The 18,059-nt window shown below is 36.5% G+C and overlaps 1 protein-coding gene across 1 annotated transcript; it reads left to right on the top strand.

Annotated features, from left to right (window-relative positions):
- The first annotated feature begins 13,271 nt into the window (after positions 1-13,271).
- LOC126796133 (transcription factor bHLH93-like) lies at positions 13,272-14,721 on the top strand. The gene is made up of 4 exons (XM_050522899.1): positions 13,272-13,967; positions 14,071-14,241; positions 14,325-14,492; positions 14,613-14,721. The coding sequence occupies exons 1-4, from the start codon at positions 13,317-13,319 to the stop codon at positions 14,697-14,699; spliced, it is 1,077 nt and encodes a 358-aa protein (XP_050378856.1). The 5' UTR covers positions 13,272-13,316; the 3' UTR covers positions 14,700-14,721.
- Positions 14,722-18,059: the final 3,338 nt, after the last annotated feature.

Raw genomic sequence — 18,059 nt, forward strand, 5'->3', positions numbered from 1 at the left:
TTGACAATCTCTCATTGGCATCCAATGCCTGTACATGTTTAATGTGAAGTGTGGCCAACAACTCAATTAGACCAGGAATTGGAAAACCTATTATGCACCTGAGTAGATGCATAAAGTAATGTTACATTGAACTTGAATCCCTTTCTCAACCAATTTGCTTCCACAATTAGGGGAAGCCTGTCTAACATAACATAATTAATCATCTCAATTCCAATTCAGCTAGCACACTACTTCAACAAATAAATCTTTCCCTGCGCCCATATGGCCATATATCGATCTTTTTTATATATCCATCAACTCAGCCATAAACCTAGGCTTACCTAAACATGCAGCATGCAAGTATACTTCTTACTAGAATTTTCTAAATTAATTTGCAAGGGTATACATTAATTGACTAATTCTGATGAATTAGTCACCCTAACCCATTGTTCGTCTTTATATTGGGAGGCCTTATAGTTGATCTGTTTCCCCCTTCTTCTTTTTTAAAAGAATTTTACGTCTGGTTTAGTCTTTCACGAATCACGACCCTTCATTGGCATGGGGCAGTTAACTTGAAGCTAAGTATGTGCGTAGGTCTACATCCTTACATATTCATCTATGGGAAACTATGGGTTAGTAGTGACCAGTGATCTTAGCTCACTAACATGAGTGACATACGCATATAGAAATACCCTACAAAATGGGAACTGGATTCATCTTAGTTGCCTCTTAAGAATCGAATGAGCAATGTTATAGGTCTTACCAAATCAACCTAGTTAAATTGATGAAGTTGTCCCCGCACTGATGTTGGATGAAGTACGTTTGACTCAACTGCCAATCTAATTAATTTGTTCAATGATACTCGCTACTTGTTTTGGCTCTTTGTCACCCAGTATGAACAGAAGAAATAGTTTTAGTTCCTAAAAGGCTAAAACAAAACAAAAGGGTATAATGAACATGCAACTTCATGTATTAATATGATGCATATCATTGTTCCATTATTTCTCATGTAATCTTCAACGCATCATCACCTCTATAGGTTTTGTTTATAGATGGCTTTGTGACGGTTGCTTCCATTTCTTAAATTACCACCCTACGTCTAATTAAGAACAAATCAAGAAATAAAATTAAATGAAAACTTAATGTCGACAATGCCCTTTTAATACTTCCATCAAGAGTCTGGAGCTCAGCTGCTAGGTCGAGAGCATATGTACGTTGTGAAATGGTTTAAACTTAAAACTAACAACATTTGCAAAAGTTAAGAAGTCCCACTCAATAATATCACCAATATTAACTGCATAGCGTCAATAATTTCACTAGATGACAAGTTAGAACATGCCATGTAGTTTTTCTCTTTGCTGTGGACCTTATAGGTGGTAGATCGTAACAGAAGACTGGGTAACTCCAAGCAATCCTAGTTAACGATCGAACTAAAAGAAAAAAAGGCTAATTGCTTGAAACCAAAGATGAACTTGGGTTCGAATAAACAAGAAGGCTAATTGCTTGAAATCAAAGATTACAGAAGCAGAGAGAGAGAGAGAGAGTAACCGTTATGAGTTTCAGCAGTCATCGACTTCAACATTATGCAGAAAATTAAGTGCAGAATTATTGGTAACATGTATTTATATATATTAATATATAAAAGATTGAAGCGTAGATAGACGCGGCTTTTGATGATCGTTGTTTGTGTGAATCAGTCATGAGTCAGTAGTGACCAGTGAAACTGTGGAACTGAATAATGCACGCATGGCTGGTTTGGCAAATGAACTTATTGTTTTCTTGGCGAGAAAGGACTCGTGAACCACTGACTGACCTTTTTTTTGGCAATTGCTTTCTCTTCTCATCACTCACTGCTAATTCGATCAGTGCTTATGGATCTAAAGTTACACAACTTTTAAAGCTTCGATTGCTGTGCATCAACCTTCATGCAGTCATATATAATGGTAAAACTAGTAAGTTTGACCTAGCTAAACCCTAATTAAACATATGTGTCGACATTTGTTAGTTCCGATCGAGTCGTATATGACAGACTTGCAAGTGTTAGTGACTTAGTGTCTTCGAATTATTAGAGTTGTGTTGATCGATCGAATTCATCTCAAAGCGGGGGAGGTTTTGCTATTGCAGAAATTGATCACAAACTCCCTTCTAATCATTTGATATTTGAGAGCTAACAATTTAATTAGGATAAAAATTACGAGACAAACTATTCTGGAAAAACTCAATCAATAAGCTATTAGAGTAAAAGGATGCAACAATAGTCGATCTTAATCATCAACAGCAGTGAATGCCAATTGATGTCGAGATCGGATGAGTGACTGATTGTCCTTCCGCGCGCGAGCATAGTGCGAGTAGCTAATTAAATGCATCACCCCCAACGTACATTGTTAGATTTCTGATGGTGAATACCAAAGAATTTGGCCAGTGTTCAATTGAATCATTCTTGACATGAGAATATATTTGGTGGGTCATACTTGCAAAGTTCCATGTCCAATTCTTATTAGAGATTGACGTCATGCAAGAATTAAAACGATAGATAGCCTGCTCAGATCAGCATCAAAGAAAAACCCCAGAATTGACACTATTGATCAACTTGTACCAGCTCGCCAAAGTAACGATGGAAACAGTACTACACCTCACTTTCTCATGGGTCTATTATGCCGCAACTCACAGACTACTTCCGATCAAAAAAAAATTCAGACTACTACATATCAAACACAAGAGTCACACGTATAGTCGCTAAAGAAAAGGAGCAGGTTCTTCTTAAGGGCAAAAATTTAGACCTACATAGAAGCAAAAAACTGCACTATGGAGCCGTAGTTTACTGTAGCAGTGCTGGCTAGGGTTGGGCTCTCTCTCTCTCTCTCTCTCTCTCTCTCTGTCTCTCTCTCTCTCTCTAAATGGTGGTGCTTGCTACGTACCAAACAAAGCATAAGACGACAAAAACTAGAGAGAGACAAAACCAACTGAGTCATTGAGAGAGAGAATCAAAAGTGGTTTTGGGAGATGATCTCACCACCACATTTGGGATATTGTGGGCTGTCTAAGCAGTATTGTATTCTGTGTGATGTGCATGGAGAGAGACGAAACCCGGAAACCGCCTTTTCTGGGGAAAACTGCCTTTGAAAAACCGCTCTGTGTCGGGGTGGTGGGGAGAAGCTGGCCTCGGTTTTCTCTCGGACCTCCACCCATTCATCGCTATGCTTTGATTAATTAGGCTTAATAATTAAATTAAAACTAATTAATCTGTCTATACTCGTCTACTAGACGTTAATTAATCCCTTTCAAATCTTCTCATATACGTACGTTTCTTGATGTTAACTTCAATTTGTTTTGATTAGCCTGTTCAATGCATTCGCAACTATGGATTTTTAATCTCACACACCAACTGATCGATTCAATACAATAAAAATAGATCTATCTTTGATCTCCTAGCTCGAATGGTGTCAAGTGAATACCACCGGCCGTAAACCCTCGTTTATATGACCATCGTTATCGATCAGATACTATTTACGTATCTTTAGCTCAGTTGTTTTCTGCAAAGTTACCATGTATAGCTAATTAACCTAGTAATTCTTTTCAATCTTTTGGACTTGTTATAAGCTGCTTAGTACGTCTTTTATACTACGAGTTCAAGCGTTCATGAGTATTTCATACAGTACGTAGTATATATATAACAAAATAGTTATGCACTTTTTCTTTGGTCAAAAATGGTTATGCATGCACTTGAGTCTTCCACAAAGTTTCGTGTTAAAAGGGTAATGCATTCTTGAGAAATTAAAAGAATATTAAATTAATTAAGTCTCTATCGCCAGAAACTTTTACTCGCATTGCAGCTTGGTCATTTTAGCAAATTTGACTGAATGCTCCGGTCTAACTATAGTACGAGAAAGTGCAGTAACTTTGCTCTTTCACGTTTACCCCATTAAAACGAATCATTACGAGCGACGTCGCTTTTGGAATGATAAAGGAATGCTTTACATTTGAATGTGAAATTTTTTGAAGTGCATTGGCTCTCTCTAGGATTTTATGTTTTCCCTTCAATTAATGGTTTGATCACGCACTTCGATTCCATATATAGATATCAATTTAATGCATATATAAACCAAGAATATGAATTTTGAAGATCTTGTTTTGGCTTGCGAAAGTCCTGCCATTGTTTTCTTGATCGATCTTACTATAGATTGCCTTAGTCATCAGGTTCACAACACCTCAGTGAAAGAATCGAGTATCTTCTATGCGAATGTGACTATGTTACAGAGCGCATGATAATGTTCCACATAAGATATATTGATCGAAATTTTGTGCCTTCCTCTGTAAGTCATATGACTCATATCTCCTTTCAAGTGCCACCGATCATTAATCTTAATCGTATAGTTTTAGTACATATCATCATAAACATATAAATTCCTCCACGTTTGATGAATTTTTAATGTTCTTTTATCAACAGAGTCACTTGAATAAAAAACAATAGGTCACCTCTCCTGTTTTCAATCATGATTCTATTTCAATGCAAACCGTGTACACCTAGATTTGTACTTTTTATATAAACAAAAACCTTCCGGTCAGCAGGAAAATGGATAATTAACTTCCCATATCATTTTCTTCATTCCTCTATATATGAAAGGACCGGGTTGATCCTACTAATTAAATCATAATTAATCTCTAGCTTAAGAGTAACCAGCTGCATGAATACTAGGTTACTAAGCTTAGCCAGACTCTTTCCACGTGTATATAATTCTTCTTTTGAACAAATTTTGTCATATCTTATGGAGAAATTCTTATGTACGCTAACCGCACCACCTGTCATATACCCTTCCAATAAACAATGGACATATGTTAACTTTATTCTCATTCTTTCTCTTCCCCCTTTGTTTACCCAATAGAGAGAGAGAGAGATTCAGTTCAATCTGCAACTGAATGAATCAACAAGGGCGTCATCAGAAACATGCCAAAACCCTGACTCAACAGTCAACCCCCACCATGCCCCTCCTCCATGTTGACGACACCTGCTTCTCCGTCGCCAACGCCGACGGGACTCGGATTTCGCATCTGCAAAAGGATTTCAAGAGAGAGACCCTCATTTTTATTTAGTTCTCTCAAAATCACACAGGCAAACAACAAGAAGAGAAGGAGCTGGAGAAATTAAGGGTCATGGACTGTCGTTCGTTTTGGTTTGATCGGATTGTCTTGCCGAGTTCTTCTTTTTGTCTAGTAGCATTGGATGTGAATTGGGGTTAATAATGATTAAGTTTTGTAGCTTAGAAACGCCATGATATAATTAAGAGAGAAGAAAGGTCTATGATTGAGACTTTGGTAGCAATACAATAGAGTTTTTTTCACCAACAGTCCCTCAATTCTGGTGTACCTACCAATGTGATACCTCAACTCTTAATCGTACCAATGTGATACCCAGACTCTAGTATTGCTATCATTGAAGTACTTCCGTCAGTTTTTTTCAACTTTTCCGTCATCTTGATGACGTGGCAAGTACGTGAGGCCCACAAAGAGAGTTAAAAGACAAAATTAACCCCATCTGAGAGGAGCAATGTTTTTTCCGCCCTTTACCTTGAGAAAGACACCCAACAATTCCAATTTTGGCGCCAATTTTCTCTCCATACTCCATAATTTGTGTCTCTTATCTAAACTAAAGAACTACCGCCAACCAGTCGACCACAATCTGATAAAACCTAGATCAATCTCATTTTCTATTTTTACCCTAGCACTTGTTAAACTAACAGAATAAATATAGAAATTTATATGGAACATCTCATTTCTACAATCTCATAAGAATATAGAAACACATAACTTAACGAAATTCAAATACATGTTTAAGTACCATTAGTTGCCACCTTTTATGTTGATCTGCCATGATTTTTGCTTGTAAGAACCATTGGTACTTAAACATGTAGTTGAATTTCGTTAAGTTATGTGTTTCTATATTCTTATGAGATTGTGGAAATGAGATGTTCCATATAAATTTCTATATTTATTCTGTTAGTTTAACAAGTGCTAGGGTAAAAATAGAAAATGAGATTGATCTAGGTTTTATCAGATTGTGGTCGACTGGTTGGCGGTAGTTCTTTAGTTTAGATAAGAGACACAAATTAAGGAGTATGGAGGGAAAATTGGCGCCAAAATTGGAATTGTTGGGTGTCTTTCTCAAGGTAAAGGGCGGGAAAAACATTGCTCCTCTCATATGGGGTTAATTTTGTCTTTTAACCCTTTTTGTGGGCCTCACATACTTGCCACGTCACCAAGATGACGGAAAAGTTAAAAAAAACTAACGGAAGTACTTCAATGATAGCAATACTAGAGTCTGGGTATCACATTGGTACGATTAAGAGTTGAGGTATCACATTGGTAGGTACACCAGAGTTGAGGGACTGTTGGTGAAAAAAACTCAATACAATATGATTGTCTCTTCTTGTTAATCTGGGAACAAAAGAGGAAGAAGATGGTGAGGGAACTATGCTGAGACACGTGTCGACTTTTTATTGAATGGGTATACGACATGTGGTATGGTTAGCGCAAGAAAGAATTTCTCTATTTTATGAGTACATGTGGCTTTCTTCACCTTTTTTGGTTCATCGACTTAATTGGTTAATTAAGAAAATAGAATATAAATAAATTTGTCGTTTATTCTTACTCTGTTTAATTTATTTTCACCTCATAAAAAAATATCAAGTATTTTTTTTCTGAACAAATTTATAACTATGATTATTATAAAATACACTTATAATTTATTTGTGAGTTAGACATAAAATAGACACAATAGAGTTGGATGACAAATTTGTTTCTAAACAAAATGCTCAGATCAAATAGTCTTAGATTTTCTTTTTTTTGTCATTGCATAAAAAAACCAAAACAATTCTGGTTGCAACCTTGGATACGTTCGACTAGATCCAACTATATATTTAGGGGCGGTAGTGTATTCGATGTGCAGACACTAGCGCAATTTAATGCTCCGTTTGACACATGACTTGTGACTTTTTACATCAAACTAATATTTTCTTTCCATTTTCCATGTTTACCCTCTTTTATTTATTCTCTCTCATCCGTTCTGGTTGCTCACTTCTTGTGAGTACATCGATGTCTTTATTGTTTGCTCCAATTATGTCTTTGATAGACTGCAAGCATCTTGTTCCAAGTTAATCATGATCTACAATTGCTATCACAAGCCATGGAATGGGATAAATCTATCTCCATCGAAACTCAGGCTAGAAAATAACATGCAAGGTACTTATTATTTTAAATAAGCCTGAAAAACTTCAAGGGTTTACGCCACTGTTGTCCAAATTCGTCAAATCAGGAAGGCTTTTGTGGTGTTTTGTGCTGTTTTGGGCTACTTTGCACTTTTCAGAAGAAATAGTAATGCTACTCCAGACCAAATTGACTGAAAATTTCTTGGCTGATTTTGGTGGGTGCGCGGGAGAGAGAGGGAAAAAAAAAAGACAGATTATACGAACGATTAATTATTAACTTAACCTAGTTGTTTATAAAGATGTGTGAAAAACCACGTGTTACACATTCTTTAGTGCACACCGTTAAAATAGAAGATGCATTGAATCTGTTTCCTTTAAGGGCTTATTAATTGTCACCCTTACTTGTTTTCTGGCTATGCAGGCTTAAACCTTTTTGTTAAGCTTAAAACCAGCAACAGGATTATGGAATAAGTTATTTTCGATGATGGGATTATGGAATACGTTAAATTCTTTCCAAACATACTCAGATGTACACTGGCCGGTGTATATATTTTTATAAGAATATAGACAAAAATTGAAAACATAAATTAGTTAGCCCTTGCATGGCTACTGCAGACTTGCAGAGTCCTGTCCATCTGCAAATTAACGCTCCACTGAGACATAGCTTACATACACATGGTATATGGAACGTAAGAGAATTATAATCGAGTATCTTAATACATTTTTTTCGACAATTATTTGGACAAAAAATTATTCAGACATGTCTGAAGAGATTTGAGACTTATGGAAAATCATTTACGAGGTGCATATAAAATATATTCTGCTGAAGAAAGTGAAATTAATGAGTGCTAGTAATCAAGTAGCCAGTCAACCAAGTTCATCACAATCATCAGTAGTAATCATTCATGCAGTCTTATTCGACAAGGTAATATGATCTTTAGGACAACGTACGTATATAAACATCTAGCTTATATATACTTTTCTTCTACAAATACGAATCCTAACGAGGGAATAGTCAATAGTGTACCTCAATATTCATGCACCGTAGCATCACTACTTCACTAGCATGCATCTAAAACACCGATGTGTTGGTTTTTAACTAACCCATTCATACAAAACGGCTCTAGCTAGCTTCCTTTGTGTCCGTGAGTGTTTGCATATACAAGGTGCATGGCACCATTATCAGACTTGAAAACAAAGATACAATATGTCACTAGCTACATATCTGAGAAGTGAGAAGTCAAACCCTGTACCACCATTTTGGATGGGGCTGCGTGTCTCCACCCTCGAGTTTTCATTTCTGTTCAGATTCCGAGCTTACCAACCATGAAAAATTCCTAATACAAACAACACGATAGAGGTAACAACCAACTTATGGATAAATAAATAAAAACCTAATTTGTCTTCTGTGTAAATCAATCAAGTAGCTGGCTACCTAGAGTGGTCGACAATTGCTGAAGAACCAGTGACACTACCTTTGTTTTTGTTTTTGCCGGAGTAGTGGTGATAGTGAGTTAGTAATTAGGGCAATGGGAACCCTACATGCACAATATCAATATGTATGTGCATTCCCTTGTATGTGTAATGATAATTAATGTATTGGTCAGCGTCAAATTCTAAGAATGGCACATAAGATTTAGGCGACTAAGAATATTTCTAAACAATCAAAACAGTGCCTGACATATTAAACCCGACCTAGTATCAATGCATACCGTCAACTTCGTACAACTTTCGTCAAATGTGTGAGGGTAAATTTATCAACTTCTGTTTCCTGCCATTCCAACAATGCTACCCAATTTCCCTCCAAAACTCCAAAAAGTCCTCTCTTTTTTTCCCTCCAAATAGTAAAGTGTACACCCAGAAAATAAGTGCAGAATCTATATATGTGCGTTTAATTTGTAAAGCCAAAGATTAGAAGTGTAGAGTCTCATGAAGGACATGTCTGCAGAAACAATTTGAACCAGACATTTATGGGGCATAATTAGCAACTAAACAAAAAAAAATGTGTAAAATAAATCAAAGTAAAACGTTGGGAACATGATTTACCAAAATAAAACATTCTGGAAACATACATATATATTATACATTAATTGGCATTTGGCATTGTTGAAAATAGAAAATGAACCAGATGTTACACAAAAGCGTGGCATTTGCTAAGTTCCGAAAAAGCAAAAATAGAAGAGATACCACCATAACAATTAGTTTACATGCCAAACAAAATACTAGTTGTAGACCTATTTAATTAGCTTTGATCAAATAAAGTAGGTCTTCATGGTTTCTAAAGTCTCATCGATCTGCACTTGGTTCTTTGGAGGTTGACCATTTGAATGGTTGTAGTGCTTGCACCAGAAGTTGTAACAAGCCTCCTTGCGGGTATCATTTAGCATAGCCTCCCTATGACAATTCAATAAGATGGTAGAAATACCCTCACACATTTGACATAAGTTGCGCGAAGTTGACGGTGTGCACTGATATTGGGTCGGGTTTCATACGTTGGGCACCGTTTTAATTATTTAGAAACAATATCTACTTTAATTATCAGTTATCCAAATCTCATGTACTATTTTTAAAATTTTGCCTATATGAGTTAGAACAACTACACAAAATACATGCCGGTAGGGCGTATTCCTTATATATGGTAGGACGCATTCCTTATATATTTTATGAAATTTTTGAACAAAAAAATGAATCTCTAGGTAGACTAATCAGAATTTTGTGGAACATCAGACATTAATCATGTTCACTGAGAAGCTAATAATATGAATTGAGGCCAACGGATTTTCTATCGACCCTCGATACACGCGCGCATGTATTACTTAAAAATCGGTGTACACCAAAGAGGAAGGAAGATAAATCTTGGTTGGCTTGCATCACCCTCGAATTGTATTTGTTTCTTTCTCATATTCTTCTTCTCATTGGTCATATGCATACGCTATTATGTACAAGTACAACAATAACCGTTATCTAAAGGCATGGACATTAGTCACATTACGGCTTAGTTCTGCTACGCTACACTTTGGTCGTCAGATACAAAGTATGTAGAAACATATTAATTGATCCTTAATTCCGGCCCCTTCACGCAAGACTCAAGAATGAAAACCCATGAGTCTAAATCCTAAAATAAGAAAGGAATAGAATTCATTCGGTTTATGATGAATTGTTAAAGCCGCGTATATAAACAAACAAACGAGGCCCCGGTCCCCAACCCGTTTGAATTTTTGAGTTCAGCCAAATTTTGGAGGAATTTGATATATAGGGGACCCAAGTCTCGATCAGCCAATTGAGAGAGAGAGAGAGAGAGAGAGAGAGAGAGAGAGAGAGAGAGGCATCTATGGTGTTCTTAGATGAAAAGTATTTGTGAGAGCTTAAGCATACAACTGATACAAGGAACCTGACAGGGTCTATGATACTATAATTTGAAAGTGTGGGTCAAATTTTCCCGTGTACAATACTATAATTTGAATATTGTGTTTGTTTGATTGCAGAGATTTCGGTGAAAAAGACGTGAAATCACAATAGAAAGGGAGAGATGGAGTAAACGGAAGACAGATCAATTCCATCTTAATCGATCTTAATTGAGTAAGGGTAGTGCCCTAAAATCCTAACGTACACTACTGAACTGATGAAAGTGAAACAAAAAATGGGATCAAATAGAAATATCTCTTAACAAGCTAACAACGAAACACACACAATTAGAAAAACCGAAAATGGAACTATACATATACACCTCCCGCTTTTCTCTCAAAAACTCTCTAAAAAAACCCTAAGAGGACGCCGTCACCCTTTCCGTGCCTGTCCGGCTTCGCCTAGGCGTCGGCGATGGCCTCTAGCCTAGCCGGCGTATGATCGGTGCGGCCGGACGGGGGTTGCTGGATTAGTTGGCACACCTATAGTGCGGTGGGGGAAATTGGTCGGGGGTTTCTCCCTATCTCAATTGAGGGATATAGCTCTACTGCGACGACGGGTCGAGATCAAAGCTGAAGGAGGGTTTTGCTTGGTCGGAGAAGTGGTTGGTGAAGCTTGTAGGTCGGCGAGCCGGATCTGGTCGATGGCTGATTAGAGCTTTGGATCGGTGGCTTGGCCAAAGGTGAATCTAATTTTTGTGCAACGCTTCTTCGTGCTGGCTGGTGTGGGGTGTGCCGGGAAGGCTGGCATCGACCACCGAGGATCGGAGGCTGGCGGTGATTTTCCAATAACCCATCGTCGGTTGGGGTTCGGTGGCAGGATAGTGAAGATGAAGACTTGGGCCGGGAAGATGGGAGATGATCTACTTGCTGGTTTGCTTTATTGGGTTTGGGTTTTGTCTAATAAGTGCCCCTTTTCGGGGGGAAATTCTAATATACATCAATGTATGTTATACATCTCATATCCGACGGTCGGTATTATTTTGTGAGTGGGGTCAGAAAAATAATATATGTTGTCAATCGTCGGATGTGAGATGTATAGTAGATTAACCCTCTTTCGGTGCCATGTTATTGTTAGTTTATTTATGTTGCTGCTCTATGCTTTAGTTTTGGTTGGTCTTTGTTTTCAATAATACACTGCTCTAAGTTAGCAGGTGGAAGTTGGTGTTGGTTTGGTTTATGCACCTTGAGTGTTGGGTCTGGCCTAGGACGGCGGTGAGTTCCTAACATTGTCAAATGGTCGCAGTCTCCTAGTAGTAGGATGAGACGTTGTGTTGTCGGATATATTTCCGTGCGGCAACATAGTAGGAAAGTTGCACTAGTATTTGTTATGATGCTTGTCATTAGTACTTTTAGTACTATCAATACAATTGTCTTTCCGTTATGTCACCGCTTTGTCAAAACAAATGGAGTAGCCAATGTAGAACTCTTTGCTAACTGGTGCATTTTAGAATACGTTACTTTTTGTAATTTGGGGTTATGGTGTTTTGTCCCCTCCCTGTATTTTATGGTTTCATTAATCAAGACTTAAGGGCGGCCGCACATGCTCTTCTTCTTAAAAAAAAATGAAAATGAGGAAAACTCATTAGGGAGCTTCTATTCATACTTCCAAAATCGACACTTGGACATCTTTGGTAATTAGACCTCCAATTCACTCTAACAAACAACTAAAATGCTATTTAGAGCTCCCTAATTTTCCCAACACACCCATAGTCTAATAAAATCAACAAAAATCTATTTTTTACATTAAAAATTTATTCAATTGATTCAAACCTATTATAATTATATTAGTCTCTCAAACTTGAACATAATCACTGTACAATTAGCAAATAAAATGTATCTACAGTTCATAACAATGAAATTCATTTAGGTGGCTGGATCATACTAAACTAGAAAAATAAAAAAAGTAAATAAAAATAAACGTCTACACAGTGATAACAATATTTATGCTAGGATGCATGTGAGTTATTGAAAATGATAATATGATCGTTTAGCTAGATGAAAGCCGTTCAAAATTATTATTATAAGAAAGTTTTTCAGAAAACATAGGTATGATGTTGAAATATTTGTGTTTTTTGTTTATTCTTATATTTGTCCGTAGTAATAATATCGCATTGACAAAGTCAACACTAAATTGAAAAATGATTGAGGTCTAAATATTATTTTGAGAGGTATAAATAGAAACTCCTTTTTTTTTATTTGAGTATAAATAAGAGCTCAAACCCATAAAATCACACTATTACAACATGTAAGATGCCAAAGAACCGGAGTTAATTACGTACTTAATTTGATTAGCCAATGCATATTTAACATCATTGAAGTTAGGCATCCAACATTTGACGCATACTATATGATAATCCTAACCATTTTCGTTTTGATTATTTTTTATAGTCTCACTGATATAGGTTGAAAAGGGTAGGAGTCAAGTAAAAAAATCGATCTAAAGTGAAAATATGTCACCTGGAGAATTATTCTTGTGAAGGAATAAACTTTTTCTAGAGCAATATTGTTTTAAGGAAAACACGTCTTAAAGGGAATTTATGTCTATAAAATAGTACACTGATTAATTCATATAATAATCAAACTAGTCTTATTTTTTTAGCAAGATGAAACCAGGCTTACAAGCCTTTTCTTATATAAACTTCCACCTGGTGCATCTTGTTATCAGGGCACTTGCATCAAACATTCCCAAAAGAAACAAAGCAGAAAGAAGAGAGGGCTAGGGAGAGAGATGGAGCTCAATGAACATAGTTTCTTAGAGGAGCTATTAGCTTTTAGAAGAGATAGTTCATGGGAGACGATTCTCCCAGAAATAAATGAGTTCTTGTCCAGTAGCACCAGCTGGAGTAGTTTTGATTACTTCAACAATCAAATCCCATCACCATTTTTTCTAAACTCTTCTTCCAGCCAAGAATTCTCACCTCCATTTGAGCCAAACTTGAACAACTATCATAACAGCATTACCTGCTTCAATGAAGGGTACTACCCCTTGGGCATTGATGCTAATCATGAACTGCTGTCAGCTCCACAGGTCACCACGGATTCTTCTTACAACACACTCGGTGATACACCGCCGTTTCCTGTTCAGGAAGACAGCAATCCATGGTCCATGTTCGAACAAGAAGAGCTGAGCATACTTGGAGATGAAATACACAACTTGGAGACTCAAGCTGCTGCTTGTAAAGTAGAGCAAACTCAGTCCTCCTCCTCCCCTGAAGCAGCTCAAGTGTTCAACATGGGTATGCGTGTAGAAAGAAATAGCAGAGCTAGTAAGAAGTTGCAGGGGCAGCCATCAAAGAATCTAATGGCTGAGAGAAGAAGAAGAAAGCGGTTAAATGACCGCCTTTCGATGCTAAGATCAATTGTTCCTAAGATAAGTAAGGTGAGTTTTTAATTATATGTACTGCTGTGGTAAAATTTGTACACATTTATTGATTATTTGCTCGTGTGAAGTCTAATTTTCTTGGTTATGGTGGTTTTGCTAGATGGACAGAACATCGATACTTGGAGACACCATTGATTACATGAAAGAACTCCTGGACAAAATCAACAACTTGCAGCATGAAACAGAAGAAGAGGGTTCAGATCAGTTGAATGTGATGAGACTTTTCAAGGATAAGAAACCAAATGAAATGCTAGTGAGGAACTCACCCAAGGTATGTTTCTTTGCATACTAGAGCTCGATTTTGAAAACCCCAATTTCTGAATTGGGAAACTTGTATATTTCTGTTACATGCAGTTTGATGTTCAAAGGAGGAATGTGGACACAAGGATAGAGATTTGCTGTGCAGGAAAGCCAGGGTTATTGTTATCTACAGTTACTACCTTGGAAGCATTAGGCCTTGAGATTCAACAGTGTGTTATTAGCTGCTTTAATGATTTTGCAATGCAAGCTTCTTGTTCAGAGGTGATGCACTATTAAACTTTTAGTTTTATTTATTTATTCTTTAGATACAATAATGGCATCCTTATGTTTTTTATTAGATTGCTCTCGTGTCTCATGGTGTCATTGATGTCATGTAAACAGGGTTTGGATCAGGGAACACTTGTAACTTCTGAGGACATGAAGCAAGCTCTGTTTAGAAATGCAGGGTATGGAGGAAGGTGTTTGTAATTGACCATCTAGTTACCCTAAAGTGAGAGATGAAAATGGAGAAGTAAGAAATTTGTGGTAAAAGCTTTTTTATTTAATTTTTCGGGGAGATGGCTTTTTCCATGTCCGGAACTTCAATGACATTTGAAATTGAGATGGAGGATCTAGTTTTCGTTGTTTTTTTTTGGTACAATAAAATGGTGGACGGGTGGGTTTAACACTCTGGGCCCGGAGAGCAGATACGGTACATGTCATCCTCAGTGAGTGTTTTTCCGGATGATCGAACTAGTGACCTCCTATTACCAGGAGTATCACATCAACATTCGCCCAACATGCAGATGTAGCCTGCATTACCACTACACCAATCCCTGGTGATCTAGTTTTCGTTGTTCATTAAATAATGATGTATGATCGATCATAGAGAAACATGTGCTGCTTCAGTAGGAGAAGTTCAAGCATGTAAAGTTCCTTTTTTATTCATACATCCAAAGAGGAATTAGTGTTTTCAAATTTACTTGTCCAAGAAAATGTTCAAATTAGTGAGAAAACTGTGTTATTGGTAATTATGTTTTGCAGTGCGAGTTATCTTTCAGGTATGTCACGTATGTCACTGTTATATAAAAGTAAATAGAGTGGTCATTAAAACAATATTTGTTAGTTATGGTATCGTTGAGTACTTGTTTGTATAGATTGCTAATATTATTCCATGTCTTTGTAATTAGGAGTTTATGCTTTATGTCCATTTGTATTCGACAATTTTATTAATTAAGGGTTAAAAATAGTCATACAAACTTTTTTTTTTCAAAAAAGAAAATACTCAAATTAGTTAATAAACAACCAATTTCATTAGGTTGCATTTCTACGGCATTGTGATGGGTACCACATATTCATTTTATGTAAGATAAACTAAAATTACAATCATTTTGGACCATATGTAATATATTGACGTACAATAAATTTTGACACATTTATTTTATAATGATTGCATATGATTGAACCAAGTTACGTACATTATTAGCAGCACGTCAAAATTGTATGTGGAGAGATCGGAGTAACTACTGACCTACTGTAGAACTAAAATGACACATAATTAATTTGTGCGTATGATGTGCAAGTAACATCATAATACTTTTTCGACTTGTCGAGTACAATTTGGTCTAACAACATTAGTCACCACTTTATATGTGGAAGGTTGTGAGTTTGACTCATAATAAACTTTTTGTAGTATTTGAGTTCTTTGTTTGATGAAAAATACTTGTCAAGAAAACCAAGCGGCCGGCAATGAAAAGCCCTAGTGGAGGGCTCATTTTTATTACACGGCGACAATCGTAGCCCGTAAATCACTAATGCACCGGTAGTGTCCTAATTTAACCACATTTATGATTTGTAGTTTTAATCTCAAAATGACTCGGTATAATTGAGTATTGTTTACTCACTTATAAGTTGTATTTTATTTATCATTTTTCAAAGGTAGAATCTCTTGTTTTCAACAATTTTTTTTTCATTCTCTTTGTAAGTTTGTATCAGAGAAATCTTGGATCGTCATTTTCCTCATTTATATATGTATTTGTATCCCAGTTGCGTTTAAAGCGAATGCGATTATCTCATTCTCAAAAAGAGAAAAGAAAAGAAGGTACGTAATAGATGAGGTGGGATGGTCGTTATGGTTTTACATCGATCAGTTAAATGTACAAAACGCTTTCCACAGTTCAGTGTATTGCTGAAACTAGTGCAGTAACTTTTCTAACTTCTAATTCCTAAATGCATAAAATTTCTGAATGCAGAACCAGATTATACATGAGCACAGAATTTAAAGCGAACTAGCCAAATAAACAAAAACGAGCAGCAACGACTTCCAATACAACCACTATATGCTCATGGAACCGACTTGAAATGCCAGTATTTCTTCACCATCTGCTTAGTCTAATTTGGAGTAGCCCCATTCCCCAATCTCAATGCAAAATAGACTCAATTATCATGACCCTTTCATGGTCCTTGAAGGAAAACAACAAGTAACCCCCCAACATGTAAATTTCGGGTCAGAAGGTAGGGTTGGCCATCCCTCGATGATTCTGAAATAATTCAGTATGTAGGGTCTCATGTATGTTATAAGGGCCAGGTGACACTTACAGTGATATCATCTTGTGTTAGCACAGAAACGAAAGTAGTAGCATTTAGGCTATTTACATGTAACGTCAAGGAAAACATTATTACATTCACATAATTATGTGTAACATCAATCTCACAATAACCTCCCCTATATTGGCCTTATATATGATATGCGTGTTGTTTGATCCAAGCCTCTAAGATGATCAAATTATTGTGAGGTGTTCTACGCTCACGCGTTGTATCAAAGAGTTTCGTCTTCAAAGAAACTTCACGCCTTCAAGGCATGAGAAGGTCTATATATTAGATAATCCAATTGCAACACTATACTAATCAATTGACTAGCTAGCCGACCACCTTACCTTGCGATTAAAAAGCATGTATAGACCTAAAGAATGAACGAAATGGAAGTAATTATTCCCCCCTTTATTATCGATCAGTTGTGAAATCTATATTGCTCTTGTCCCACCATATATTCCTCTTTCTTGATCATTTATGCGTTTTATACTTGAAAGTTGAAACTTGATTTCTAATCTCAAAGGAAGGCTAGCTAGATTTGCATCGACATGATCCTCAACTCACTTTTCCCACTACAGCATGTGGATCTTTTGAAATGACCTAAAGGAGATGGAAGTTCCAATTATGAATGTTTTACAATGGTAATTGTAACGAAGGGGAAAAGAGAAGGAATTGAGGCATTTCTAAACAAAGTATCTAGCTAGGAAGACGGCAAGTTCTTTTCATGCAATAATCTGCATAGATCTTTTTGTTTTTTGGCAACTAATCTGCATAGATCTGAATACCAAATAACAAATGCACCATATTGGTAATTGGTTTTAAATAATGCTGTCTGCTCTTTCTGCTGCAATCATTCTTTTGTTGACAATGCCCTTCATACAGTACGATGTGTATAATATAAATTTCATGCACCGTGAGCAGCCGAGAGTAATTAAGTTAATTGCTGGGGGAAAAAATTAATGGAGAGGTTGTTTTATTTATTTAATTCTTTTTTATTTGTCTTTTCAAATCTTTGTGTGCTAAAAAAAAACACATGCTGTTACAACGTGAATGTGAATTGCTTAATTCACCTCAATCACATTATGTCTTTGACGATCGGTCATGCAAAAGAGTTAAAGTGGAATTATGGAAAGTATTATATCATGAGAGCCTGAGCAAGTGCCTTGTGTTCAAACTTTTATGCAGAAGAGAAAGCTGTTGTATAATCGTTGAACATTTTGATGACTAGTTGTCTCTTTTTCTTTTCTTTTTTTTTTG

Source organism: Argentina anserina, chromosome 5 (genome assembly GCF_933775445.1).
Source record: "Argentina anserina chromosome 5, drPotAnse1.1, whole genome shotgun sequence".
Taxonomy (NCBI): domain Eukaryota; kingdom Viridiplantae; phylum Streptophyta; class Magnoliopsida; order Rosales; family Rosaceae; genus Argentina; species Argentina anserina.

Coding starts and splice junctions, on each gene's coding strand:
- LOC126796133 (XM_050522899.1), top strand. CDS start 13,317: ATGGAGCTCAATGAACATAGTTTCTTAGAGGAGCTATTAGCTTTTAGA. Junction 13,968..14,070: donor TTGTTCCTAAGATAAGTAAG/GTGAGTTTTTAA, acceptor TGGTTTTGCTAG/ATGGACAGAACATCGATACT. Junction 14,242..14,324: donor TAGTGAGGAACTCACCCAAG/GTATGTTTCTTT, acceptor TGTTACATGCAG/TTTGATGTTCAAAGGAGGAA.